This window comes from Blennius ocellaris, assembly GCF_963422515.1.
Source record: "Blennius ocellaris genome assembly, chromosome: 16".
NCBI lineage: Eukaryota > Metazoa > Chordata > Actinopteri > Blenniiformes > Blenniidae > Blennius > Blennius ocellaris.
Genome location: NC_137665.1, coordinates 12,775,527 through 12,802,610, shown reverse-complemented (window position 1 = coordinate 12,802,610; position 27,084 = coordinate 12,775,527). Strand labels below are relative to the sequence as shown.

At 41.2% G+C, this 27,084-nt stretch overlaps 6 protein-coding genes across 8 annotated transcripts in view; 3 read left to right on the top strand and 3 right to left on the bottom strand.

Moving 5' to 3' along the window:
- Positions 1-923: 923 nt before the first annotated feature.
- Positions 924-2,358, bottom strand: snrnp25 (small nuclear ribonucleoprotein 25). Its single transcript, XM_080511488.1, has 5 exons — positions 1,974-2,358; positions 1,570-1,660; positions 1,380-1,485; positions 1,213-1,287; positions 924-1,129 (listed from the first exon to the last, which is right to left on the bottom strand). The coding sequence occupies exons 1-5, from the start codon at positions 2,211-2,213 to the stop codon at positions 1,072-1,074; spliced, it is 570 nt and encodes a 189-aa protein (XP_080367614.1). The 5' UTR covers positions 2,214-2,358; the 3' UTR covers positions 924-1,071.
- Positions 2,359-2,771: 413 nt separating this feature from the next.
- polr3k (polymerase (RNA) III (DNA directed) polypeptide K) lies at positions 2,772-4,010 on the top strand. Its single transcript, XM_080511162.1, has 3 exons — positions 2,772-3,005; positions 3,104-3,191; positions 3,871-4,010. The coding sequence occupies exons 1-3, from the start codon at positions 2,895-2,897 to the stop codon at positions 3,996-3,998; spliced, it is 327 nt and encodes a 108-aa protein (XP_080367288.1). The 5' UTR covers positions 2,772-2,894; the 3' UTR covers positions 3,999-4,010.
- Positions 4,011-5,603: 1,593 nt separating this feature from the next.
- On the bottom strand, positions 5,604-10,803 carry cdip1 (cell death-inducing p53 target 1). The gene is made up of 5 exons (XM_080511160.1): positions 10,696-10,803; positions 7,515-7,647; positions 7,172-7,318; positions 6,603-6,882; positions 5,604-5,734 (listed from the first exon to the last, which is right to left on the bottom strand). The coding sequence occupies exons 2-5, from the start codon at positions 7,588-7,590 to the stop codon at positions 5,623-5,625; spliced, it is 615 nt and encodes a 204-aa protein (XP_080367286.1). The 5' UTR covers positions 7,591-7,647; positions 10,696-10,803; the 3' UTR covers positions 5,604-5,622.
- A 1,170-nt stretch (positions 10,804-11,973) lies between these two features.
- mgrn1b (mahogunin, ring finger 1b) lies at positions 11,974-19,232 on the top strand. Of its 2 annotated transcripts, XM_080510744.1 has the most exons (17): positions 11,974-12,294; positions 12,988-13,106; positions 13,210-13,298; positions 13,384-13,530; positions 14,067-14,184; positions 14,325-14,391; positions 14,512-14,555; positions 14,633-14,680; positions 14,823-14,891; positions 14,969-15,128; positions 15,216-15,325; positions 15,425-15,639; positions 16,015-16,126; positions 16,724-16,769; positions 16,869-16,973; positions 17,205-17,250; positions 17,519-19,232. In XM_080510744.1, the coding sequence occupies exons 1-16, from the start codon at positions 12,207-12,209 to the stop codon at positions 17,243-17,245; spliced, it is 1,578 nt and encodes a 525-aa protein (XP_080366870.1). In that variant the 5' UTR covers positions 11,974-12,206; the 3' UTR covers positions 17,246-17,250; positions 17,519-19,232. The 2 variants fall into 2 exon arrangements, with proteins under 2 accessions (XP_080366870.1, XP_080366869.1); XM_080510743.1 differs by lacking the exon at positions 17,205-17,250.
- Positions 19,233-23,220: 3,988 nt separating this feature from the next.
- On the top strand, positions 23,221-24,220 carry aanat2 (arylalkylamine N-acetyltransferase 2; the record flags this gene model as incomplete). Its single annotated transcript, XM_080511178.1, has 3 exons — positions 23,221-23,386; positions 23,639-23,793; positions 23,915-24,220. 3 exons carry the CDS (start codon positions 23,221-23,223, stop codon positions 24,218-24,220), a joined length of 627 nt encoding a protein of 208 aa, XP_080367304.1.
- Positions 24,221-24,364: 144 nt separating this feature from the next.
- The window catches only part of rhbdf1a (rhomboid 5 homolog 1a), a 31,889-nt gene continuing 29,169 nt past the window's right edge, over positions 24,365-27,084 (bottom strand). For both annotated transcript variants that reach the window (XM_080511611.1, XM_080511612.1), the window contains 2 exons: positions 26,212-26,365; positions 24,365-26,077 (listed from right to left, as the gene is read on the bottom strand). In XM_080511611.1, the coding sequence (XP_080367737.1) occupies positions 25,658-26,077; positions 26,212-26,365 (574 nt within the window). In that variant the 3' untranslated portion in view covers positions 24,365-25,657. The remainder of the gene's footprint in view (positions 26,078-26,211; positions 26,366-27,084) is intronic.

Below are 27,084 nucleotides of genomic sequence, written 5' to 3'. Positions count from 1 at the left end.
GTATTGAGACACATGAACTGGTTTGAAATGTACACATCGTCTTCAGCACATTCTCCAACGTCTTTGCCACTTCAACTCACAAGAGATATTTTTTTACAAATTCAAGGTTTGCAAAATTCAAAAACACCCATGGTAAAAGAGCTTGATGCATATAGTTGCTGTATGGATTCATATATGGAAATAATTTGAGAGTACTATCTCACATTTTATTGTGGATAAGAAAATCTACAAAGATAATATAAGGATATAAAATGAATTGTAAATAAAATGTCTGTATATTTACTGAAGAGAATTTTCATAAATGTTGTGTATCAAAGTTGCAGCAGTGTATCTTTCCTCTTTACTTTAATACACAAATATAACGTTACTTATAAAAATTTAAGTTGAAGGAAAGACACAATATGTATGATAGATATGGCAGAGAAAATGTATATACAAGCTTATTCTTGGCCAATACACTTCAAAGTAATATGCTTAAACTGTACAAAACCCAAGGTGTGACTTTTGAATGATTTTAATTCTATCACGGATTTTTTTTTAAATAACAAAAATATAACAAGTTCAAGAACATCTTTCTGATGACTGTTATAATTTCTTCATGTCCAGCACAAAAACTTCCCACACAAACCCCCAATTACCCTTAATGTAAATTTAGCAGCTTCTCTAATAACTTAGAAGAGTTTTACAGAGAATTTTAGGAAAAAAATGTCTGTATTACCCGTTTTCTTGCAGCTGCTCTCGCTGTATCGTTCCAGTGTGAAGCCTCACCCAGCACCTATCATTCCCTTCTATCAGGATGTATTCAAATCATCTGGCAGGGTTTATAACTGCCTTCTGTGGTCAATGAAAACCTCAAAAAAAGTTTTTTTTTTTTAAATGTATGATCCAAGTAAAACACTGACAAAAACATATGAACAAAAAGTAAAAAAAAAAATTTATATTTGAAGACAGATTTACAGTAAAAAAAAGACAAAGTTAGCATCCTGTTATTGAATTTACATGTGGCCATAGCAAGTTATAGATACAGCTGTGTGATCCCATCGCAGTCAGCAGCCGTAGGGATCTGATGCTTCACTTTTTCCTGAGTTTCTTCATGAACGCCACTTCATCTCTGTTCCTGATCCCATAGCTGAAGACAGGACCACATTCAAATCAGTCACACTGTTACCATTGTCACCATAAATTGAAAGCACTAAATGAATTTACACTCACTCTTTCAGCCTCATCTTGTCATCTTCCAGCTTCTCCCCCTGAAATACTAAATGATACGTTCTCCAAACATACCTCCTGTGAAAATAAAGGAAGAACTTTAGGGAACAATGAAAGATCCAAACTGCGTAGATATTATCTCTGTCTATAATGGTGATAAATGTGTTTACCAGCTGACGTGCTTCACTCCACCTTCACGCTGTTGTTTCAGCTCCATAAATCTGCGAATGGCCTTTTTGAGATCAAGGACGGTAGCATTTTGTACCACCACAATGGCTAAGAAAAACACATTTTGTTAATAGTTAGGAAAACAAAGGTTGTATAACGATGTAATTCTGTAAACACATTCAAATAACTTACGCATTATTTCCCCATCTGCCTTTAAAACCTTCACAGTCATAGCCTGGCCGTACTCCAAGGCAATCTGAGAGTTGATCTCCTCCAGAGTCACCTGAGTTTTTATAACAAGTTTTTAATGGCATTTTCTTGATACGTAAATACAATAATCGTTGTTCAACAACTCCTGAGACAATCTGTGGAAGTAACTGCAAGTATTTTCATAACAAATGAGCTGAAATTAGTCAACTATCAACATGGATAATAATGGGTTGTGTGTGTGTGTGTGTGTGTGTGTGTGTGTGTGTGTGTGTGTGTGTGTGTGTGTGTGTGTGTGTGTGTGTGTGTGTGTGTGTGTGTGTGTGTGTGTGTGTGTGTGTGTGTGTGTGTGTGTGTGTGTGTGTGTGTGTGTGTGTGTGTGTGTGTACCTGAATGGGCAGATCACACAGTAAAGGGTCCTGCACTAGTCGAGCCAGGCCCTCCTCGAAAATGTCCAGAATCTCTGAATGAGGAAGAGCTTCCTCATCTTCCTCCTCCACATCGGGGGCTGCTCCACATGCCTCTGCCTCCTCTACCTCTCGCACGTCTTCATCCTTCGCAGACATTTCCCCCGTTTCTCCTGCTTCTGTCGGAGCAGTGGGAATAACCTGACTACTTTCCTCCTTCATCCCTTCAAATCTCTGAAGCTTCTCAACCACCTTGATTACAATTTAACTACCGAGTTACGTTCAAACGTTTGTAGTGAAACCATCAACATGTAACTCTTAAACAGCATTTAACTTTAATTGTTTAAATGAATCGACTTTAACTGGAAACCACCGACGATGTAAACAAAGTGATGTGCAGCAAGAATAATATACCGGGGTTATTCAGTGACTCGTAAGACAAGTTCCGAATAGTTAAGGCTTCTTTTTTTCATTTCAAAGCCTGATTCAGTTTAGTTTAATTAAATTCGATTTGATTTATTTATATTAAATTCATTGTAATTTAATTCACGAGTTTTTACTTGTTCCGGTAAAAAAAAAAAATGTTAGTCGAATACTTGTGTTTTATTAAAAATGATCAAAAATGAGCGATAAAAATTGTAAACATTTTTATTTATTCCCAGTGACTTTACTGTATCATTATTATAATTATTCATTTAGTATTGGTGTCTGAAAATCTCGTCCTCCTGTTGTTTCCCACCGAGCTGTGAAAACGGTAACACCGGATCGCTGACAGTTTTCCGGTCGTCTACATGTGATGAAATGTTTACGGCAAACATCGTAACTCAACGTACAAACCGAACTTATGTTAAGTAATTAACCATTTCTTTCAGTGGGTAAGTGGTTTATTGATCTGTTGGCGGGATGCTGCTTTTTTGTCCCACCTGTGGAAATGTTTTAATCGTCGAGGAAGGCCAGAAGTGTATGAGATTCGCCTGCAACACTTGTCCCTACGTACACAACATCACCAGGAAGGTCAGTTTACTGTGAAGAATTTCTCACCTCGGGGTCACGATGTGATATTTCTTTTGATGGAGACCCGCCATGTGACCTTTCTCTCTGGACTCCTGCAGGTCAACAATAGAAAATATCCCAAGTTAAAGGAGGTGGATGATGTTCTGGGAGGAGCGGCAGCGTGGGAGAACGTAGATTCAACTCCTGGTGAGTGCTGGTGGTCTCACGAAACATCTCAGTGTAAAATGATGCGTCTCTGTTTGGTGTGTTTGATGTGCGGCTCTTTCGGCATGGCTTTTACTTTATAATGTATCGATAGCATTAATAATGCATTGTATTCTTTCTCCTGTATTTTCTGTCATATTTGCCCTATTTACAATATTTTTTGCAACACCATATATACTTTATCTTTATGGTCCCTATTGATTTAATCAATGCATCATTTTTGCTTTAACACTCACGTTTAGTCCTGTTTGATTGTGGTGACTCGTGTCAAAAGTCAAAACGTGTTTATTATATACATAGTTTGTTTCATCGTCTTTATTGCAAGAACATATTAACCATTGCCTCAGATATTTGATATTTCCCCCCTTGTTCCTCTAAAATGGAACATAAAATGTGAACAATGTTTAACATGAATAAGATTATCACTTGCAAACTTTTTGTAACAATGATTTTGAAAGCATCCTTGTTAGAAACAATTTTCAGTGTCAATCTTTTTTCTTTTTTTTTTAAACTCGGAAACAACAGTTTGCTGTTTAAAACAAATACTTCATGCATGTTGGAAAATGCTGCCATTAGTTATTTTCTGTTTACCTTACCACATACGTTCCTGCAGTGTTTGTGATTCCACGGTGACTTGCATGTCGTCCTTGTCTCTGTGCAGAAACTTGTCCCAGGTGTGGGCACCTTCGGGCCTACTTCATGCAGATTCAAACCAGATCGGCAGACGAGCCCATGACCACGTTCTACAAATGCTGCAATGCCCAGTGTGGACATCGATGGAGGGACTGACCCTATTTGCACTTTAAAAGAATTGTCCATTTCCTCTTCCTGATTCTATGTGAAAGAAACGGCTGAAGAATGCTGTGACGCCATTCAGATGACAATAAAATGAGTTTCCTTAATGATTTTTATTGATAAAATAGTACCTGTATACAACAAACAAATTTAGACTTACAGTTTTACATATCACAGACAGTTAAGAGCGATGCAGACCAGCAGTATCCACGAGAATTGCATACAGTACTTCATATTACATTTTCAATGCAACCCTTCAATGCCAAAGTGTTTTATTTCTTGCGTGTCTCTGAAAGCCTCAATAAGAAGAAAATAAATTAACTGCACATAAAGTTGCCGGTGACGTTGGCTCATTTCAGTGTGTGGCTCATGCAGATGATCTCTGCAGCTGGTGAGCTGAAGTGGACGATGACACGAGCATGCTGTGTTGGAATGAAGTCGTGTCGCTATTAGTGTCAGGAGAATCACCATGTCGTTTACATGAGATGTTTAATTGAAGCTTATTCCTAGCAGAGCTCGCGATCTAGTATCAGTCAAAAGACATGTTTGTCTAACATGCGTCCCAGCAATGCAATTTATCTTAAAGGGCTATAATGCCACATTAGAGGCTGAACATAACGAGTTGTCTGTGGAAGTCATACTTAGTGTTTTTTAAACCTTTAACAGGAGGAAGAAAAAAAAGACATGTCGGTGCATCAGACTCAACATGCGGCCAGCATGACAAGATATTTCAAAGAGGTCATGCAGTTTTCTTTAACAGTGATGGTTCAGCCACCGACTTCAGTCAGGAGTTTGAGCAAAAGCCAAACGACACTGATTTTACTCGAGGTCAAAAATATTTCTCCTCGGACTATTTAGAAATCGAACTGCATTAGGTCAAACGTGTGGATCTCAAATTAAAGTGCAAATGTTATCAACCTTAAGTACATTGTGGACAGAGGGCACTGATGTGTAACAGCAAGACAGTGAGTCACTGAGCGTTTAGTGACGACTGACCGGAGCCCAGAGGATTCAGAATTCATCTAACAAGCAACCACGAGCAAATACTAGATTTTACCCAGCTGATAAAACTGATTAGATTTCTCTCACATTCAAGAAGTGATGATAAAAAGGAAGAACAACCATGTTAAAAACTAAATGTACCAAAGACAAAATATGTTCACAGTTCTTAATAACCTGTTAAAAGTTATGGATAAAACATCTGAAGTTAAATAATAAGAACACTAACCCAGCATGTTTGAGTAGACCTTCTTCTGGATAAAATTCACAGATGAATTCAAATAAAGTGACGATTTCACAGCTTTCTCTAACCAAGGCTGTCCCTAAGTCATTTCTTCATTCACATGTGTAACATCACAAGTCTTTTCCCCGGACCTGCTCGGAACCTTCATCATCTTGTGCCGTCAAGTCAGAGATCTGTACAATTCAAATGCATGTTTTTACATCAAAAGTATGCTGAATGTTATATACAGTAACTATTCGGTGAACTAATGAGAAAACTGCACTTACAAACAACACTTTGCAAAGATGGGAAGGGGGGGGGGGGGGGGGGGAAGCCTGTCACTACCAGCAGAGGGAGCTGTGAGCATGTGTGTGCATGTACATGTCTCTGTCGTGGTTAGCATATACGCTTGTATGTGTAGATGTAGCCCTTGCAGTACGGGCAGGTGTGTGTCACATCCTTGAGGTCATCGATCAGACAGGGGATCAAGCAGCAGCCCAAATCACACCTGTCAATCACAAAACACAGACATGGTCACAGTCAAACACCTGTAACGGTCACATTCCTCACGTTTTTAACAAATACTTCTCAAAACATTGCCATATTAACGCCCACGACCTTGTTGCCATGGAAATAGTCTGAAAGTGGTTTGAGCAGATTAGCACAACTTCTCGAACTACTCATGCAGGGAAAGTACAGACAGCAGTGGAATTCACTGCATTTCTACAGGTTTTTCTGATTTACTCACATTTAAATGACACATTGTTGATACAGATTAAATGTGATCAATTATTTCCTGGTAGAGAAGTTAAGACGTATTAGCCTTTATAATGTAAAACACACAATCCAAACACGATGACAGATTTAAAAACAAAAAAGGGTCAAACAAGCAGATATCGGAGAATATAATGTGTACCGACATATTTTTAGGGAGAATGCATGAAGTACATGCTCATACATCATCAATATATACATCACTGTTGTCAAGAGTTGTTTATTTTAGTCATAGCACTGTTGAGATTTTCCTTCAGACTGTCAGTGCACGAGGCAGTTGGTGCACATCCAGGTAGTTTCTTTTAGACAACATTTGAACATCACCTGTGTAACTGAGGCCACCTATAAGGCCGGACTCACCGAGCCATTTTGGTTGACTCCATTGTGTGCGCTCATGTGTGTGTGTTCACTCACACTGCAGACCTGAAAGCCTCCCTTACATTACAGAAGCATACCTTTACCCTGGGAAAAAGCTGAGTTTGTAACAGTCAGTTACTGTGCCAGAGTGACAAAAGGTTATTGTTTCACCTAAATCCGTGTGCGTGCGAGCGAGCCTGCTCTGACTGCCACTAGCGCTCTTGCTCCATCTGGCAGTAACTCACCCGACAAAGAAGCAGAAGAGGCAGAAGAGCGTGTTCATGAGGCCGACGTCGTGGGAGATGCGGGTGATGATGGCCTGCTGACAGTGCGGACACACGGTCTGCACCGGGGAGGTCTGGAACATTTCCCCCTGCAGCACGGTTACAGTGGTGGCTGCTCCTGGAGGCGCCAGGACCGTCGCTGTGTGTCCTCCTCCCATGTGGACGAAGTGGCCGGGTCCCGCCCCCATCTGTCCTGGCATCGGGTACGGATAGTGACCGGGCGGCGGCGGGTACGGCCCACCTACACACAATTGTCGACAATATTAAAGGCATGCAGGCGCTCAGCTGGCTTGAAATAAGTTGACTGAGTTGACAATAGTTCAGTCAACCAAGAGAAAGGCACAAACCAACAAGTTGTGCAACTTTAAAACTGCTGTGCATCAGCCAGAACTTGCAACCTCGACATGTTTTAAGCACTATTGTCAAATCTCATATCCTGGTTTAACATTGCATGGGGCTTAAGACGACACTTTCATATGATGTGGTGGTGTCCTTTATGTGTAGATTCATATTTGCGGAGAGTGCAGCACCTTGTGGGGGTGGAGGCATCGGCATAGGCATGGGCATAGGTCCTTCACCAGGGACATGCGGCGGTAAGAAGCCTGGTTGGCTGGCCTCATAGGGTGGAGGGCCGTAATCTGGAGGCAAAGGCTGCCCCTGCGGAGGACCTGTCCTGACTATTTGCACAAGAAAGGACAGAGAAAATACACACAAAAATGACACTGAATATATAACAAAACCAAGAGAAACTAGTTGAGTGAAAAATATCAACCACAAATTAAGACATAAAATTCCTTCTGAATAAAACTCGCATTGCAATGAGCTCAGACCAATATAACATAATCTATGAAACATTTAAGACAGTTCTATTACCAGGCTGTCCGTTCTTTTCCTCCAGGAGGGGGGCGCTGGGACCTCCGGGGTACGGAGGGGGAGGATCACTGGACATACTGGCTGGACGTCTGGATTGACAGGTGGGTTGGAGAGGTGAGCGCTGACCGTAGACCTTCAGTGAAAATTAGAACAGCATAATTTGAGTCCATTGAATCATAATTTCCTGTGTCGGTTTTTCTTCTCATCAGGTAAAATTATCCTGATCTGCTGATATTAATCTACCCTCAAAAAACCTTCAGTGTGAAATATTATGAAACCTAAAAATAGTAAACACCTGTTGTATATCTTGACATTTCTCAGGAAAAGTAACAAAACCACCACCAAACAACTGAACTACAATCAAGAATGATTCTTTCAGACACCAAAAATAAATACCACTCCATAATTGTATATACTTATTATGTTTGACCCATTTACTTTTTCCTACTTCGTCCTTTGGAGGGCTGCGCAATCGGAGCACATTTATAATAAGGACTCGCAGGCAATCAAACTTTGAAAATATGGTGAAATCACAATGCATCCAGCTGTAAAACAGAAGCACATTAAGCAGCAGCACTGCACATCATAGTCTCGGGTTTTAAGGGCTTGTACTCAATCTGGCACCTCGAGTTTCATGATACGTGGTTGTTAAACAGGATTCCAAGCCGCTAACAAAGCCAATCAGAGCAATCACGTGCTACATTTGTCAGCTCCATGAAGAAGGAATTACAGTGAGCATGCAAGATAAATATATGTATAATTGCAGGATTGGATGACAGAAATTCAATCAGAAAATACTGAAGCCTCACAATTTTCCAAGTGAGTGCGTCTTTGTCCGGTCCCAGAGATAAAGTTTCAGCAGGTATTGTTGCTCTCTATTCGGCTAAATAATGCAACCAGTGGCTGAATGACGCTGTCAACGCGTCTTTACCAACTTTGAAGTATGCAATGTTGTTTCAAGATAATGACACAAGTTTAGCCAGTTCTGGGGAGATGTGGACATCAGAAACCAGTGAAACAGCAATCTTATGGTTCAAGGAATGGTTTGAGAGAGCAAATGTTTTTCACAGGAAACACATTGAGGCACTTTCCATCTGTGTAGGTCAGATAAGTAAAAGCAAAACATGAATCATAGTTTACACCTCAAGTGAAAGAAAAGCACATATGTGTTGAGTGTCAGGTTTGTCCCAAACCTTGTGAAAGCAGACTATTTTTGTACACAGCAACTCACAATCTCATGCTAGCCCTGAAAGGAACATTAACTTTATTTCTACTTCTGTCAAGTTTTTTTTTCACAATCCATGAAAGCCTTGTGTGGGGCATTTAACCATTTTCTATTTCAGCAGCTGGATGTTTCACCACAAAAGTCCAAGACAATTTCACCACCATTTCTTATTTGTGCTCCAAGGGTACATTGTGGACTTAAATTAAATATGCCAACGACTGACATCAGCTTCTGTTGGCGCTATTTGTGATTTGCTTAATTTAGGCTTACGTTTAGTTACAGCCTAATTTCTTTCTCTTTTTGCTAAAGTTAATTTGCTTTATTTTGCATTTATGCTGATTATTTTCTTGTTGACTATTTTTGTATCATTATTTACCATCTTCTTTATTGGACACTTTCAAGAGATACATTTACTTAAGTGGGTCAAGGTTGATGTCGGCGCAGGCTGCGAGGGCACACGTTTTTTTTTTTTTTACCACAGCAACGGAAATGCAGCAGAAAATGTTATCTGTATGCTTGCTTCAACGAGTAAATAAATCACCTCAAACTGAATTTTCTGGTACGGACATCAAGTTATTTTTGATCTGCTCAACTGCGTAAAGCCAACCCGTGACGTAGCCCCGGTGGCCGTTTGAAAACTATGGACTAATTGTTTGATTTAGTTTATTATGGACAAACAGCCACTACAGCTTCTGTAACAGGCCAGTTGGAAAAAAAAACAGACCATGGCCTATTGTGATCATAAAAAAAACACAATTTAATTACGCTACTGCAGCACAACATGAAATATGAATCTTTTTTTTGTTGAAAGGATCCAGGTGACAGACTGGTGACTTGTCCATGTGCACCCTTCCCTCGCCCACAGCAGGCTGGGATCTGCTCTAGCACCCCACCACCCTGAATTGGATAAGCAAGAAAGAAGATGGATAAATGGATCCAGGTGTGATATATATTTTACAGAAACAAATTAGAACTCTGATACTTCCTCTCACATAATATGTTCATAAATGTTACGATTTTACCTCTGTGCTCTAAAATGAGAAGTGAACCTAATCACAAAAAAACCCAACAACATTTCTGATAGACGTCTGACTATCTAGTCAAGATTTGATCTAGTCAAGGAAAGTAACTAAAGCAAATATTTTCCATTAAGTTACAATAATTTGTATTTATTCTAAACAAACTCTTGATTGCATTATTAATGTAGAAAATTAAAATTACAGAACAAATCAATAACCAAAGCAGAATTAATTTCAGGGACAGTAATAAAACGTTTCATCTAGTAAAATTCCAGAGCAAAAGTAAACAATCAGGTCAATTGTAATAAAAACAAAGAAAAACACGACTAATCTTGCAATATGTGTGCTTCTGTAAAGCTTTGTTTCTGAACTCAGTTAGTTTCTGATCGACTCGGCCAGCTGATGTTTTCTTTTAATCCTGGAGCAGATAATCCCACCCAAATCCATTTGCACAACTAACCATGAATAACTTGGTTACGTAATGACAGCTTGTGGAAACCTCCACTGATTTTAACCTAAACTCCAGTTTGTATGGATTAAGAGTGGGTAACTTGATAACTGGCTCTATTCTCAACGAACCGATAGATAACGATTAATGTAGCCGCTGTGGCTAAAGTAGCGAAGCGAACACGTATTTGTTTTGTCGGTCCTGTCTTGGGACAATGTCTGAGCGGTGACGGAGAGTATGTGCCCGTCTGTCTTCGGCTGCCGAGACTACGTGAAAACAGCGACACGTTTGTTTAAAAACAAACGTGTTTAAAAATGACATGTTTTGCTGACTATCTGCTGTTAGCTGACCAGCTAGCGTCGCCATACTTGACACAGAAACGGAGCAATGACGGCCCCGGAAACGTTAAAGAAGCACGAATAAAGGAGAATACAGAGGAGAACAACCCGTGTAGCGATGTGACTGTCAGTGTTCTGACGGTAAATTTACCTGGCTGAGGGGGAAACAGAAGTAGTGGCGGCTGTTTGACGTTAGCAGCTCCGACCCTCCGGAGGAGCGTCAACATCCGGCTCGAGGACCTGCACCGGACGTCACTGCGTCACTGACGTCACGGCGTAAACTGACGTCTCCAACAACAGGTTACACGCTTACCCTGTGGTGTTTCATATTGGAATAGATTTGACTCCTCCCTCACACGAATTCGATTCAAGCTACGGAAATATGTTAAATGTATCTACAAAAAACAAAAACTATCCTGCTAAACCTTATTTGAGAGACAAATTTAAGACATAATGATGTAAGCTTTTTTCCTATTTTGTACATTCTACCCTGACCTCTGACGTTTGATTTGTGTTTCCAACATTGAAATATGATTGCAGTTTTCATGTATACTTCACATACGTGTCATAATAATAATAATACTTGATCACTTTTCATGTTGTTACTGCCCTCTCCTGGTTCTAATGTAAACTACATTGTTAAATCAGTAAACAAAACAACAAGACCTTCTCCACATTTAAAAGAAGAATCATTAAACACGGGACGTGATGTTTAACTGTCTTTTGTGTGAAAAGGTGGTAGTCGCATGAGGTTTACCATTTGAGAGTGACGTGGGAGTAGCGTTAGGAGTGTACATCATCAGGAGTGTACATTTGAATCAGGGAGTGTTTCAGTGGGGGTTTGTTAATTTTTTGTTTGTCTGTTTGTTTGTTTGTTTGTTTGTTTGTTTGTTTGTTTGTTTGCTTGTTTGTTTTAGATACTACTTCCACTGTTTTTTTCAGCTGCCTTCTTTCTCTGACCAGTCTTTCGATCTCTATCTCCTGGATTTGGCTGGTGCTGCTTTGTCCCTTATTACATTCACACCAAAGCGAGATTCTTAATCACCTTGTTTTAATGTACTTCGTATATTTCCTTATGTTTGCATGGTGCTATTTGTCTTGCCTTGATAATAATAGGTGTATGTTTGTAAATTGTCACTCTTGTTATGCTCCAATATCTATTTTTTTATACTGTCGTTAAAAAAAGCTACAGTTACCAAATATGGTCAGTTTTCCAATGAACGCATAAATAATTCTATTTTGCTCAATTGATATTGTTTTCAGTGGGGGCGTTAGAAGGAAAAACTCGACGTCCCGGTGCTGACCTCTTCCTCCGCTGACCTGACTTAATCAGCTCCCCGCCCCTCTCCCGGTGGTCCTATGTTGACATATCGAGCGCTCTGGAACTCTGGCAGCACCTGGAGACAGCCAATCAGGGTCCTCCGTGCTACGTTAGCTCGGTTCTCTGACAAAAACAACAGCTCGCCTCAGCTTCACTTCCCTGCTTCTGAACGCCACCACCGACTCGCAGAGCCTTTAAGATGGTAAATTAGCCACAGCTACCGTTTGTGGTCGGCGAGTCGTTTGTTTTGGCGTGTGTCGCGGCGAAAGTCGGTGCTTATCGGAGCTGTTGACGCGCCGCTAGCCGCTAGCTACGCGGAGCTAACGATCCGGGCGAGGAAGATGGGGTCCATCCTGAGCCGGAGGATCGCTGGTGTGGAGGACATCGATATTCAGGCCAACTCTGCGTATCGATTCCCCCCCAAATCTGGTAAGTGTGTCTCCAGTTACACCAGATTCATCATCATATCATCATCGTGATTACGGCTGTTATGGAGGCAGAGATAAACAGACACTGCGTCCTCACCATCTAACCGAGTTGTTTCCTCTTCATCATCTTCATCTTACATTTGTAAACATTTAGTGTTGTTTTCCCGAAATACTGCTGCACAGAGCATCCTAAATTACATTTACTTTTCTTGTGTATCTGACGCTACCTCTTTCCTTAGAACTGGCAGAATTCCTCAATTTGACTAATTATTAAGTAATTGCAGCAACATGATCGTTTATGTTAAAATGAACTATTAAACAACTTGGTTTCTGATCAATTAACCACTGATCAGGGACGAAATATAGTCAGAAGACCCTTTCCCCCCATAACAAATCTGTTGACAAAACCACACTTTGGTGTGTTGTTACTACATTTACTGGAGATAATGTATACAGTAGAAAATACAAACAACCTTGTTATGAAATAAAAACAGGGAGATCGATTCATACGTGCAGCTTTCTGATTGAAAGGTGACCACTTTACCATCTGAGCCACACTTACTGGTGCAATAATTTTTTTTAATGGTCATAGTGATGAATGAGCTGTATGCCTTATGAAAAGGCACAGATATTGCCCACTTGCCATAATGCTGGTTTGTTTTCATTTCGAACCCACCCCCCACCCCATCTCCAGGGAATTATTTTGCCAGCCACTTCTTCATGGGAGGGGAGAAATTTGACACTCCACATCCTGAGGGATACCTCTTTGGGGAAAACATGGATCTGAATTTTCTTGGAAATAGGCCAGTGCAGGTGCGGACTGATGTTGTTTTTTTTGTCTTTTAACCATGTATTCTCTTTTATGTATTTGTCATCTTGTATAATACAATTTATCATCACTACTGTTACCCTTCAGTTTCCATATGTGACACCTGCTCCCCACGAGCCGGTGAAAACCTTGAGGAGTCTGGTCAACATTAGGAAGGACTCCCTCCGTTTGGTCAGGTAATGATAGATGAGAGTCCATATAGCCCTTATTAATATGAAAGTATTTGCACAGGGTCAATAATGCTCATTATAATGATTCCAGGTATAAAGACGACTCTGACACACCAGTGGAGGAGGGAGAAAAGCCAAAGGTTCAGTACGGTGTGGAGTTTACCTTCGACGCGGATGCTCGGGTTGCCATCACCCTCTACTGCCAGGCATTTGAAGAGTTCTCTAATGGGATGGCTGTGTGAGACATCTTATCTTTTATCTTTGTGTTCACATCATCAGGAAGTCATTTGTGTACATCTGTGTGTTTATCAGAAAATCAAACAGATATGATTGTCCTCGCAATACTGAGACGGAGACATTTATACCTTTTTTTTAGGCGCTCAGATCCGAGCCTTCGAGCACAAAGTCGAGAATAGATACAGTGGGTCCTTAGCAACCAGCAGTCACCATGGATACAGCTGATAAGACAGGGACGCAGATGAAAGTAATAGTGAGCACTGAAGTTACCATCTTGTACTGAAACTCAGAAGGTGACACATTTTTCCAGAGAAAAAAAGAGGTCATGGAGTGCTGCTGTTTTTACTGTCAATTTTCTGTCACTTTTCTTTATTCTTATTTTGCTCAGAAGTCTAATGGGTTTATTATTGAATTAAAGGTGACAACATCCGCTATGTAAATTATGCTTTTTGTAGTCATCAAAATACAAAACATAAAAAAAATGAAGTCCCTCCAGCACAATGTTTGCTTGATGTGCAATAACTCTTCTACTTGCAGGTACAGCCCCAAAGATCCATCGATGGTCTCTGAAACTGTGCATTACAAGCGAGGTGTGAGCCAACAGTTCTCCATGCCGTCTTTCAAAATAGATTTCAGCGAGTGGAAAGAGGAAGATGTGAGTATCTACAGCAGTTAGTGTTTTTTTTTAACGAGATCATGTCTCAAAACAAATTCCTCGATTCCTCTTATGTACGTCCTGCATTTACAATGGGATGCAACATAATTGCTTGATATCATTTTTTTTCCCCTTCAAAGCTAAACTTTGACCTCGACCGAGGAGTGTTTCCAATGGTAATCCAAGCTGTGGTTGACGAAGGAGACGGTAGGTCTCGAAGCTGTTGTACCAGTTGTCAGACTATGTGTAAAATATGTTGTGTGTGCATGGATTCACCATGAGGTAAACATCAGTTTCAAATCATGTGTTCTGTTTTGTTTTTCCAAGATTGCCTTGGACATGCTCATGTGCTTTTAGCAGCCTTTGAGAGGGTAGGTCGTCGTCTAAAAAAGTAAATGATCCTCCTCTGTAATCATTCGCTTAACTGTCTCTTTTTATTTCCATTTAGCACGTTGATGGAAGTTTCTCCGTCAAGCCTCTGAAGCAGAAACAAATCGTAGGTTTATCGACGTTCTCATGTAATGGTTTATTGGTTCCTAAAAGTGAAATATGTTGTCTCACTTTTTTTTTGTAGACTTTAATCATTTGACTTGTGAATATGAAAATCATTTCCAAACAGATGTATTTGTATCTTTCAGGTGGACCGTGTGAGCTACCTCTTACAGGAGATCTATGGGATTGAGAACAAAAACAACCAAGAGACCAAGGTTTCACAGGGAAAATGACCTTAAATAGGACGGTTCAATCAGCAATGCCTTGACTTCGTCTTTTGTTTTTGTTCTAGCCCTCCGATGATGAAAACAGCGATAACAGCAACGAGTGTGTTGTGTGTTTGTCGGACCTGCGTGACACACTCATCCTGCCCTGCAGGCATTTGTGTCTGTGCAACTCGTGTGCGGACACTCTGCGTTACCAGGCCAACAACTGTCCCATCTGCAGGCTGCGTAAGAAGCGTCGAATGGTTTTTAGTTGAGCCGGTTTAGACAACACTTACATTTATTGTGTTTATTTGACTTGGGGTCTCTCACCAGCCTTCAGAGCCTTGCTGCAGATCAGAGCTGTGAGGAAAAAGCCCGGTGCTCTTTCACCCGTGTCCTTCAGTCCCGTTCTGGCTCAGACCATGGACCATGACGAGCACTCGGTCGGTGCAAACACCATATATTGTTTTTGTGTCTTATTGATATAAAGGTTAATTGTTTTGCAAGTTTCTACAGTTTCTCCGTCGTTTGTTCCTGCGCAGAGCACCGACTCGGTCCCTCCGGGATTTGAACCCATCTCACTGTTGGAGGCTCTCAACGGTCTCAGGTCTGTGTCCCCGGCTGTCCCATCAGCCCCACTCTACGATGAAATCAACTTTTCGGGGGGCCTCGCAGGCGATAACAGACAGCTGAGCTCTCCGGAGCATTTGAGTGATGGGAGTCTTCAGAAAGGCAAAGTCAGCAAGTCTCCTGACAGGTAAACGCAGAACAGCACTGACTACACGTACATGGATGTAAAAACACGACTGTAGACAGTCTGATTGGCACAGGAAGGTGAAAAACTTGTTTACGCGAGGACTTTCTTTTTCCTATAGGGACTTGGTCAGTAATCAGCTTTACAGATTATCCCATTTTATACAAGGACAAGTTTTTTTTCTTCCGTCCATTAGTTAATCTTCAAAAAGTGGAGCTTTTCACGTGTTAAAAACCGGAAGGCTTCTCCAAAGACTGCAGCATAATTCACTGTAAAAGATAGCACTGTAATTAGTGTAAAAGCTTTGTCAATGTGACGGGCTAATATGAATTGAATTACCCATAATTATTCCCATTTGTGCCTTTTCACTCCCTCCAGCACCCTCAGGTCTCCATCCTCACCCATCCAGGAGGAGGACGAAGAGAAGCTGTCTGAGATGTCAGATGCTCAGCCGCACACGCTGTTGTCCAGCAGCCCCGCCCCCACAGACGTAAGCGTCCACTTATATAGTGTCAGATCGCGAAGGAAGTCATGAAACTGTTGTCTTTTATGACAATCTGAGCTATTCTGTGTCCTGTTGTTGAACAAACTAAACAGCTTTATTTTATCTCTCTTATTTACATGACAGCATTTAGTCTGTCTTTAAATGGTCGCCTCATTACAATTCTCCTCAGAGGGTCTGGAAATATGTGGGCTTAAAATAGAAATACTTAATCAATCCCGCGGGGAAATACTTGTTTGAATGTCTGATTAAAAGGGTATGTTGGATAAAGCAGAGGAAAGCTCAGCAGCACACCTGGAAGAAGGAAGCTGAAAAATGATCGGGAAAAAAGTTAACATGGGGGCGAATGCAACAGACTGCATGTGTCTTGCGCACGCACGCTGACTCTGTTCACCACCTGTAAAGCAGACATAATTGTCTGTTTTAAACACTCCCAGGGTGTTGAGGATGCATGCTCTGCCCTCGACAAGCAGCAAAAGTCCAGTTAGCCTCAAATGAGTCCGTTAATAAAGTGTTTCTCCACCTGAGGGAAACGGTGCTGCAGATAAAAAAAACTCTGGCCTCCTTTCCCTTTTGTTTATCCAGGCCACAGCAATGGAGGACGTGGCAGAATCTCTGTCTCCTGATGATGGTGAGTTGTTGTTGGGTTTTTTTCTTTCTTTCTTTAAGCACACTGTGAAGAGAGAGTTTGAGCAACAGTGTTAATGCTGCTGCTGTTGTTTTCTTCCAGAGGACAGGATGCATGCTGGAGCGAACATCCTGCAGGACTGCAGCAGCGAACACAGCAGCTTGACCAAAACAGAGAGCGACCCACCAGGTGACCTCTCTCTTCCAGGTGAGAAATCTTAATAGCATACAACAGTTTAATCCACGAGCGAAACAATTTAGTTTCTCACTGAGATTTTGATGTTGAATCCATTGCTCGGCTTCTTTCTTCTGTAATCCATGACACTCTGCCTCTTTGCTCTGCATCTAACCGGTGTTGCTTCTGTGCTGCTGTGTGTTTCTTAATCCTCCTCTTCTGTTTCCTGCCATGTTGTTTCTTCAACCCAATCACACTGGGCAGCTCTCGGTCCTGATTCCTGCTCTATTGGTATGGACGAATAACTCTGGTATGTAGGCTTTCCTGCCTGCTCTGCCTTTCTGTGCATGAGCTCCAATGCTCTCACTCAATCTGTTTCTCTGTCAATCTGCAAAGAAAAAAAAAAAGAAAATTGTGAGTCTTCAGTAAGTAGCAACACGTGAAGCCGAGCTGATCAAGAGCAAATAGTTTTGGGGTTTTTTTGTACCAAGCTCTGCTTTTTTTTTTTTTTTTTTTAAATAGAACAATTAATTAAACAATGTTTAATTTTGAACCGTTTATATGTTGTTCTTCACCAGGCTCATCCGAGTCCACAGAAAGCCTGAAAAGTCAGAGCACAAACTGCTCCAGCCAGCCTCTCCTGTCCCCCTCGAGCAGCCTTCACATGGAAGACGAACACCTCAATCCCTGACTCTGATCCAGCCCCCCCATCCTCTGCCTCATAATGATCAGTCCTCTCACCCCCCCCCCCCCTCCAGCCCAGACAGAGGACTCTGCTTTTTTCATCAACTCTTCTCTCGACCTGACAGATGAAATTTGAGTACTTCGAAGACTGATGAGTAACAAGAAAAAAATATTATTTCTGCTTTGATAAGGTTATATTAACTCTGGTTTTGTGTTCAGTTATTGTCTCGTGGGCAGAGTTCTGGTCTCATAATGTCAGCTCCAGAGAAATCTCGCTACCTGTGATGGTGGCGCTTTTTAAGTATACTTTGACTGTATCAAATTGTCAGCATTGAATACAGAAGGATTTATAAATCCAGTTCATAATTCATTATCAAATACATCAATTACGTGAGAACTCTCTTTTTTTTTCGTTTCTCCATTAAGGGAAAACTCAATTCTGGGACGAGTTTTCAAAAATGCATTCATTCTGACTCTGTGTGACCTTTTTAAAGTGATTTTGCTCTTTCTTACCCATTCCTGATAACATGTTTATGAACAGAGTTAAGTTTCATTTTTCAGCAGGCAAATAACGTGATCTCTCTGTATGCTAACTACTAGAATTCCATGTAGTTACTCCCAAAAAGTCTGCATATTATATGACACAAAGTCCTAATAATGAAGTAATAGAACTAGACGGGGATAACATGCACATTATTTCAAACTGATGAGCAGTAAGAGCAGCGTCTCAACAGCTGAAGTCAAAGTTAGTTAAAGCCTGCAACAAGCGTAGTCATTCCATCCCACGCGTGTGCTGACTTTGATGGCAGCCTGTGCAGCGTGCTTGTGGTATATGTGGCAGATCTGCGTGCAGTCTTTTTGTGGCAATGCCCATGTCTGCTTATGTGATGTAGCTGCAAAAAAAACACAAAAAAAAACAAGGGGCCACGCATCCGTGTGGCTGTGATGCCTTTACTTACATCGCCCCTGTATTTGTAGCACCATGCATATAGATCTTTGTGCCTTGAATTAATATGGCTGCCTGCTTGTTGCAATGGACATTAGTGTTCCTACAAATGCTACAACATCTATATGATATCAGTTTCAGCCCTTGCAGACAGAATTTTTGATGCTAATGTACAGAGCCTCTTTTTCTATTGCAAAAACCTTGCGTTATTGAAAACAAATGTATGTTATTATTGTTATTGAGCAATATTCTATTGAACAGTTCATTTATTTACTACCGGTATGTTATGGCCATGTATCAATTATGCATTAATATTAGTGTTTAGGTTCAAGTGGATTCTAGTAACGTACGTGTTTCACCAAGGAACTCATCCAATGCAATAGATGCAAACTCAGCATTTTAACAACTGGGCTGGCATTTGCATGTGAACATGTGGAGGTTGGAACCTCTCGCGGCTTTTAAGTAACGTGGTTATTTTTGTCTTTATCCCCTCCTCTTCTGTGCCATTTCAACTCAACACTGTGCCTTCCTGTTCTGACCACTATTGACCTGGTATCCAGGATAACTCCATATAGTTGGTGGTTTTCGGCTCTCTGTAAAATCAATACCCGTCTCTCGTGTGTATAGCAGCATGTGTATAACAATAAAGAACAAAGATTCAGTACTTCAACTACCCATTTGTTTGTTTTTTATGCTGTCAGTTTTTGGGATCGTTTCAACAGAAAATGTTCCCACCACAAGGCCTTTCATCCAACTTCTAAACCCACTTCATCCAAGTTAGTACCACAGGGAGCTGGAGCCGAGCGCGGCTGACATTGACTGAAAGGCAGTTTAAACCCCGGACACGTCGCAAATCCGTCATAGGTCTAAAACAGAGGCATAATCGCCCACACACACTCAGGTCTACAGTACACTCACTAATGTCACTTTTTTGGGAGGAAGGATACCGAAGTACCAGGAAAAAAGAAACAACCCACTCAGACATAAATCAGAATGTAAAGTTGACACATAAAGGCCCCGGTTCAGGAGAGAATCTAGATTAGTAATAACAAAAGCCAATACATGCTCTAATGTATGTCTGAAAGTGGTATCGAAAAAGAAGGATGGATGGATGATTGAGTGAATATTGCCATTACTTTGATGGGTGTGTGAAGGGTTAGGACTATTCCAAGTAAAAGAACATAAAGAAAAGCAGAAGTTAAGGCTGTAAATCTGATTTATGGTCAACAGATTTCAATTACATCGCACTGTTGCAGACCTCAAAGCCCTTTACATTTAATCACTTTCACACACACACCAATGGTGACAGCTGCCACGCAGGGCACTCAATCCATCCACTGGGAGCTATTTGGGGTTCAGTGTCTTGCTCAAGGACACTTTGACATATGGATATGGACAGGGAGGGGGGATGTCAGATTGAACCTGCAACCGCACAATTGAAAAACAACCTGCTGTCAACATCTTAACATTATCAGTTATGTGAAGAAGAAGAAAATACCCTTGTGATGACTGTTTTCCATTAGAAATACACAAGCTGACATTTTGAAATGTTCCTGATTGTGGGTTGATGTAGCTGTTTTAAGGTCCCTTTTATAAACACTGCTCTCTGCTGGTCGTGTCAGAATCAAAACGTACCAAAACACATGAAGCTTGAATTTCCTGGTTTATCATCGACTGAGAACAGTGGCTCTCCCTAACTTTCTTAACTCTCGAACTCTCTCTAACTTTCATTCTTACATCAGAAACATTCAACTCTAATAATGTATTTGTAAATGTTTTACACTTAAATGAGAACTTTGATGACTATGGCTATGGTTGGTAAATTATATTTATATAAGAGTGTGAGCTAACAATTATATCTGTTTCCTATAGGAACTGATCAGCTGTGGAACATTTGTGTAAAAACAAAATAAAAGATCAACCCTCCAAAGATGAAAACATTATGATAATCCACACTCCACTCCACCACATTTTGTTTGATTCAATGTAAACTCGAATTGCACATTTTGGGTTTGACTCTATGTACAGACGCAACCTTTAAATAGATTTATTTTCAGATGGCATTCTCCCATATGGAGTGTTAAGTTTTCATTATTTAGGTTGTTTGCCTCACAATCATTAGATGTGGGGATTAAATGTCAAAAAGCTTTTAACATTGCGACGGAGCTGTGTGATGATTTGCAACAGATCACATTATTTTTACACATCAGCAAACAGGTGCTGATCGTAATATCTGATCTGTGTTTATGGGTCAAGTTTAGTATGCTCTTAAAACAAACACGTAGTTTGATACAGGCAAGCTATGCGTGCCTTGTATTATAGCTACTTTTATATTTTATTTTTTTTTAAATGTAGGTTCCCAGCAGAACATTTCATCCAGAGTAATCAAAAAGGACAATCTGCCACAGCTTCCATCAACTGTGGCTCAGCGAAGCCAACAGGTGTCAGACTGGGTAAAGTTTAATGAGGATTCGGTTACACTGTAGCTTCAAGCTTGCTTGTAAAAATATAATACACCGACAAATGAGTGGGCAAGTATGCACACACGCTCGCAGAGATTTGTCGCTGACACCTTGTGCTGGCAAAGGTCAATGGATGAAGTGAAACTGTGCACACATACACTCAGAGGTAAATTAAAGCACATGTGTTCACAGACCTAGGAAACAAAGTCCTGCGGATTATTAAACATGGCTGGAGAAACTGAAATGTGCTTGTAAGAATCGAAAGGCGTGGTTTATGAGGCCATGGTGAAATATTTCACACTACACCTCTCACTTCCAAATCACTGGTTTATTTAATCACTAGACATCTGTGCACAAGCTTTTCTCTCACATCTCACATTCTAAGATCTTGTGGTTGATCAAACCAGCCTATCTGATGTAGTTTCAGAAACAGAGATTTTTTTTTTTTTCATTAAACTAAAAGCCAAAAGGAAGCAGTGGGTTGGAACAGCAATCTTTAAAACAATTCTGTTCCTGGTTGATCTGATGAGCCATTCTTAAAAATATCAAGCTTAAGCCTCTAAGCCAATTTCACCCACCTTGACTTTATTGGAGGATTACTTTTTGAATCACCATTATCAGACTAAGCATGCAAAGATAAACAAGAAATAGCTTCTTGAGTCCAAACAGGAGCAGCTTCTTATTAAAACCAGGCACCAGAAGTACTTTAAGGAGGAGAGCAGAATTTAAAATCTTGAAGTGTATACCTGGTAAAACCATTGATTTCTATGGTTTAAATAGTTCAGATGACATATTAAAAAAAACAACAGACTGGATTTGTGTGGTTTTAGGGCCCAGTGTGATTGTTACTAGTTAATTACCAGAAGTTACAACAGATTTCATCAACAGCTAGTTCATCAAAACCTGTACCTTACACAAACCAGATGCTGCTTATTTTTCTAGCCTCAGTTTAATTGAAGCACATGTTGTGTTACACTCTCGCGTTCACACACTTTCAGTGAAACAGGAAGTTGTGGGCTGGTAATCAGATAACCAGTTGTCATTTCATCAGTCATTCAGGCCTTTGTTTTTCTCCACTTTCTTTAGGCAGGCTGCACTGCTGAACCACATCAGATTAAGATCTTAATCCAAGATCTAATCTAAGATTATGAGTTTGTATGTGTTTCTTGTAATGAAATTAAAAGGCACTTCAAAGCCGATTGAACAAAAGGGAAGTGAGATCAAATGAAATAACATTAGGCTACCTGAAATATTATTATTATTCACCTTTAAGAGCAATCTTCAATATTGGTTTTTATTCGAGTGAATACAAAGAGAGGAAAAAAAATCTTGAGTGAAAAAAGTACCAATAAGTTCACTTGAGGTCAGTCAAAGCAAGTGCTATCCCATTTAATTAGTCAGCACTAAATCTATTAAAGGCATGAAATTATCCTAATAGCAACCCTCCACAAATCTCCCACTACACTTAGTGGAGCTGAATTAGCCCTCGTGCCCTTGATCTGTGAAAACATGTGCATCACCACATCCACACACACTCACACACGTCTGGCCCATTCTACACACGGCCCATACGTGCGGCAAACACGTGCCAGCTTAATGTGAATGTTCATTTGCCATCACATGTCAGTAAGAGCTTTACAAGAATATTCTGTCAGCGTAAAAACTGGAAATACCACAGAGAACCCAGGTATTCACAGTAATTACTCCAAAATAAAGTTAATTGAAAAGCAGAGAGGGTTAAAAAGGTTCAAACTGTATTGAGATTAAAAAAAAAAAAAATCTATGACTAAATCAAATAAAAATCTGCACCATGAGCAGCAGCATGAAGTGACATACACTTCATTTTAAATTGAGGAGGATTTAAGGACTTTGGGAGACAGGTGACCAGACAGATTTCCGGCTTTAGGACACCCACTTCACAGTATGAGCTCCGACAGAAAGAAAAAGAGGAGGAGACAAGAGACACGGAGCCACAAAGGTCAGCATCCAGCCCACTTAAGTCAGACTCCAGTCAGAGCTGTGAGACAAACAGAGAACAAGGAGAGTTTTGTTAAGAGGCTCTGCCTTCACCAGTGGAATCGTCACGATAAACTTTACACTGCAGGCGACTGGAAAAGAAGAAGCAAGAAGAGCCAAAGGAGTCCTGTGAAGAAAAAAAGCCCTCCTGTTCTTGCATCTGTGGAGCATCATGGCACAGCGGGTCAGCAGTTCACCCTTCCTCAAGCCCTTCTTCCTGAAGACGCCAGTCAGCGTGGTCAGCCCTCTGCAACAAAGAAGACACACACTCCCCGCCAGCGAGTTCAGAAATCTCACACCACAAGACGCCATCAGTGTGTTTGAGATTGAAAGAGAAGGTGAGTTCTTTTTCCACACACTGAGCATTACTTTAATGTATAATTCAACAAACCCAACATGTCGACACAAAAGACATCAATGCAATTAAAAAATAACAAAAAAACAACAAAAAAAGATGAACCTTCTGTGTTTTCATTCAGCTTTCTACAACTAAATTGGTGCTTCTATTGGATTCAATATTAAATTAGCGGAGATTACCTTGATCATCATTTTTTCCTATGAAACTGACCTGTTTCCTACTCACCTCCCAGCATTTGTCTCGGTGTCTGGAGAGTGTCCTCTTACCCTGGATGAGGTGCTTAATTTTCTGGGTCAGTGCCCCGAGCTGTCACTGGGCTGGTTTGAAGAGGGGCAACTGGTGGCTTTCATCATCGGCTCTGGCTGGGGCAAAGACAGACTCTCACAGGTAATGAAACTCTGTGAAGAATATATAAAGGTGCACTCTCATCTTCCCGACGCGTGTGACTCGATTGTAACACTGAATGTGACTCATAATGATGTAATTTGATGAAATCTGTGACCTCCAGGAGGCCATGACGCAGCACGTCCCCGACACCCCTGCGGTGCACATCCACGTCCTGTCGGTGCACCGCCACTGTCGTCAGCAGGGGAAGGGCTCCATCCTCTTGTGGCGCTACCTGCAGTACCTGCGCTGCATGCCGGGCCTGCGCAGAGCTCTGCTGATTTGTGAGGATTTCCTGGTGCCCTTCTACCTCAAGGCCGGCTTCAAGCAGAAAGGCCCGTCGGCCATCTCGGTGTCCAACATGCAGTTCCAGGAGATGGAGTACACGCTCAGCGGGCAGGCATACGCACGGCGAAACAGCGGCTGCTAGTCACTTCAACCCCTTTCCCCGCCCCTCACACCACCCGCTCTCCCTCCCTCCACCAAGAACACCTGGAGTCGGGGAATGACGAGACGAAAAGAGCAAGAGCAGACAGATGGACAGATAAAAGGGCCGGTGTGCATCATTGCCCCGAGTTCAGCGCAATAATATCAGTGACCCACTGAACAAGGACTCAAGGTGTGTGAGGACGGAGAGGAACAAGAGAAGAGCCACAAACTCAAGCAACAACTTTTTTTACCAGTTATTTTTCACGGGTAATATAACTTATGAGGGTGCATCTTTGAAAAGTAAATTATAATTTTTATACTCATAATACACAAACCCAAAATCATCTCTTAAAATCTTACTTCTAAATCTCTGGCAAAAGAAAAAATCTGACTGTATGAAATGATATTTTTAAATACCGTTTTTATTTTTTATAACTTATAAGTTAAAAAAAACAAAAAAACAAAAATCACGAAGAACAAAATGAAAAAAATGAAAATGAAATCTGTGTAGTAAAAAAACATTTATCACTGTTACACCATCTTTGTGGGCTTTAACTGGCTTTTGCATCATTTTATTGAGTGTGAGATATTTTCTATTAAGTGCATATTTTCCAAAACAAACATGTTCAGATCCTGATTTGAATTACAAATCCAATTCTCTTCTTGTAAACTGTTAAAATGACTGCTTGTCCAATGTTATCCCGTGAAAGTTGAACACACTGATCATGCATTTAGCACAAAAACACTTCTGTCTTCTGAGATTTTTCTGTCTTCATGACTTGGATCAAAGCATAAAATACACTTTCATACATCTGAGAAGAGGCATCAGACAGCTTCACTTTTACTTGTTCTTAATTTTTTTTGTTGACTCTTATTTTCATCAGTTACATGTGAGTAGACAGGTAGCTAAAACACTACCATGTTCAAAAAAATTGATCACTTCTTGAGAAGCAATAAACAAATGAAAGAAAACATTCGAGTGCTCAGCATAATGTAACAAAAATATGGCAGTAGTTGGTACATTTATCAACAAGGCACCAAAGGTATCAATACTTGATTTTTGTCCCTGCTTCTGTATGAGGTTGCCTGAATACTACTACTAATAAAAACCTATGTCTGGAGTGTGAGTGTAAGAACAATCCTTGTCTTTGTACCAGCACTGGCTTGTCTGACTCCTCAACCACATGTAAAGGGCAGCTGGACGCTTTGTTGAGCCTCAGATGTGCCGTGGCTTTGTTTCACTGGACAGTGAAGGAGTGACAAGGACTTTAGGTGAATTAAAGGATGTTCTTATGATGAGTGTTACAGGTATTCATATCGACAGAGTAAAAAAATACATCAACACAACCATATAGTCAGAGTTCGCAGAGAGAGGAGAAGCAGCCCTCCAGCCGGTCCACATCTCTTTGACCTGATGCTTTGTCGCCGTGCCCCTACATCAGTGGAGGTGAGCGTTGAGGTCGTACTTCTCGCAGAATTTGTCTGTGAAGGGGATGCATGTGAGCAACTCGCACCATTCGCACTTGATCGGGTAGACGTAGAAGAGCACCACGAGGCCTGAAAACAGCCCGACAAACACCAGCAGGAAGACTATGATCTGACAGCGTTTGCGGTACAGGTCCATGCGGCCGAAGCTGATGTAGGGCAAGAAGGCGAACGACAGGAAGAAGCCAGATATGAAACCACAGATGTGGGCAAAGTTGTCGATCCAGGGCAACAGCCCGAAGGCAAAGAGGAAGAGCACCACACACAGCAGCTTGGTGAAGGCCCTCCAGGGCTGGGCCAGGATCTGCCAACTCTGAAACAGCTCCACAAACAAGCAGGCCAGGATCCCAAACTGACATCCAGCTGGACCCACCTGACACGAACAGCAACAGTAGAGCAAAAAAAAAGAACACATGGAGGCGCTTAGAGACATTTCGAATCAGAGAGAAAGCTCTTAATCTAGACACACTTATTTCGATGTGTGTCCATTTCTAAACAGGTGGTCACCTCTGCTCTGTAGGGCAGAAAGATGGCGGAGGCCAAGTTGCCAGTGATGCCGCTGAGGATGTAAATGATTGAAATGCGCAGCCACCCTGCCAGCTTCTCCAGGTCCCTCAGGATGGTCATCTGGAACGCCACTGACACCAGACAGTGAAGGATTCTGGGAGAGAAGACACAGACAAAAGGCTTCAGGTAGGTGTGTGTGTGTGTGTGTGTGTGTGTGTGTGTGTGTGTGTGTGTGTGTGTGTGTGTGTGTGTGTGTGTGTGTGTGTGTGTGTGTGTGTGTGTGTGTGTGTGTGTGTGTGTGTGTGTGTGTGTGTGTGTGTGTGTGTGAAAAGCCACACGTGTTGAGAAGATTATCCCTCCGTGCAGGAGAAGCAAAACCCTCACCAGCCCAGCCGGAATGACTTTGCTCAACAACAAAATCAGATTCCATCTCGATGAAGCTTAATGAGTCGGTGCAGCGAGGGCACTTTGTTTAATTACCCAAGAGACAGATAGCAGACAACATGAAGAGGAAGCCCTGCTCCTCTTAACTGGGAGGTCAGCTTTCTGCTGACTGACAGGTCGTGCTGCAAAAGCATGTTTTTAACACGTTTGAGATTTTTGACAATTAGCAATGTAACAATTAGGTTACATTCACTACTGTATTTCTTTGCATCTTCGTGTCTTTAGTTAGTTTAGTCCAGTATTTATCGTGTCTATCTATTCATCCAGCCTGGTTTCATTCATCTCAGAATTTGTTTTGTTGTGATGGGAGCACACACTCTGATAACCAAAGCCAATTTCCTTGTGCGTGTCAAATATATGTGTCCAATAAAGCAAACCGATTTTGATCTTTTAATCATTTTCTTTATCACTGTTTGTCCCTGAACCAGA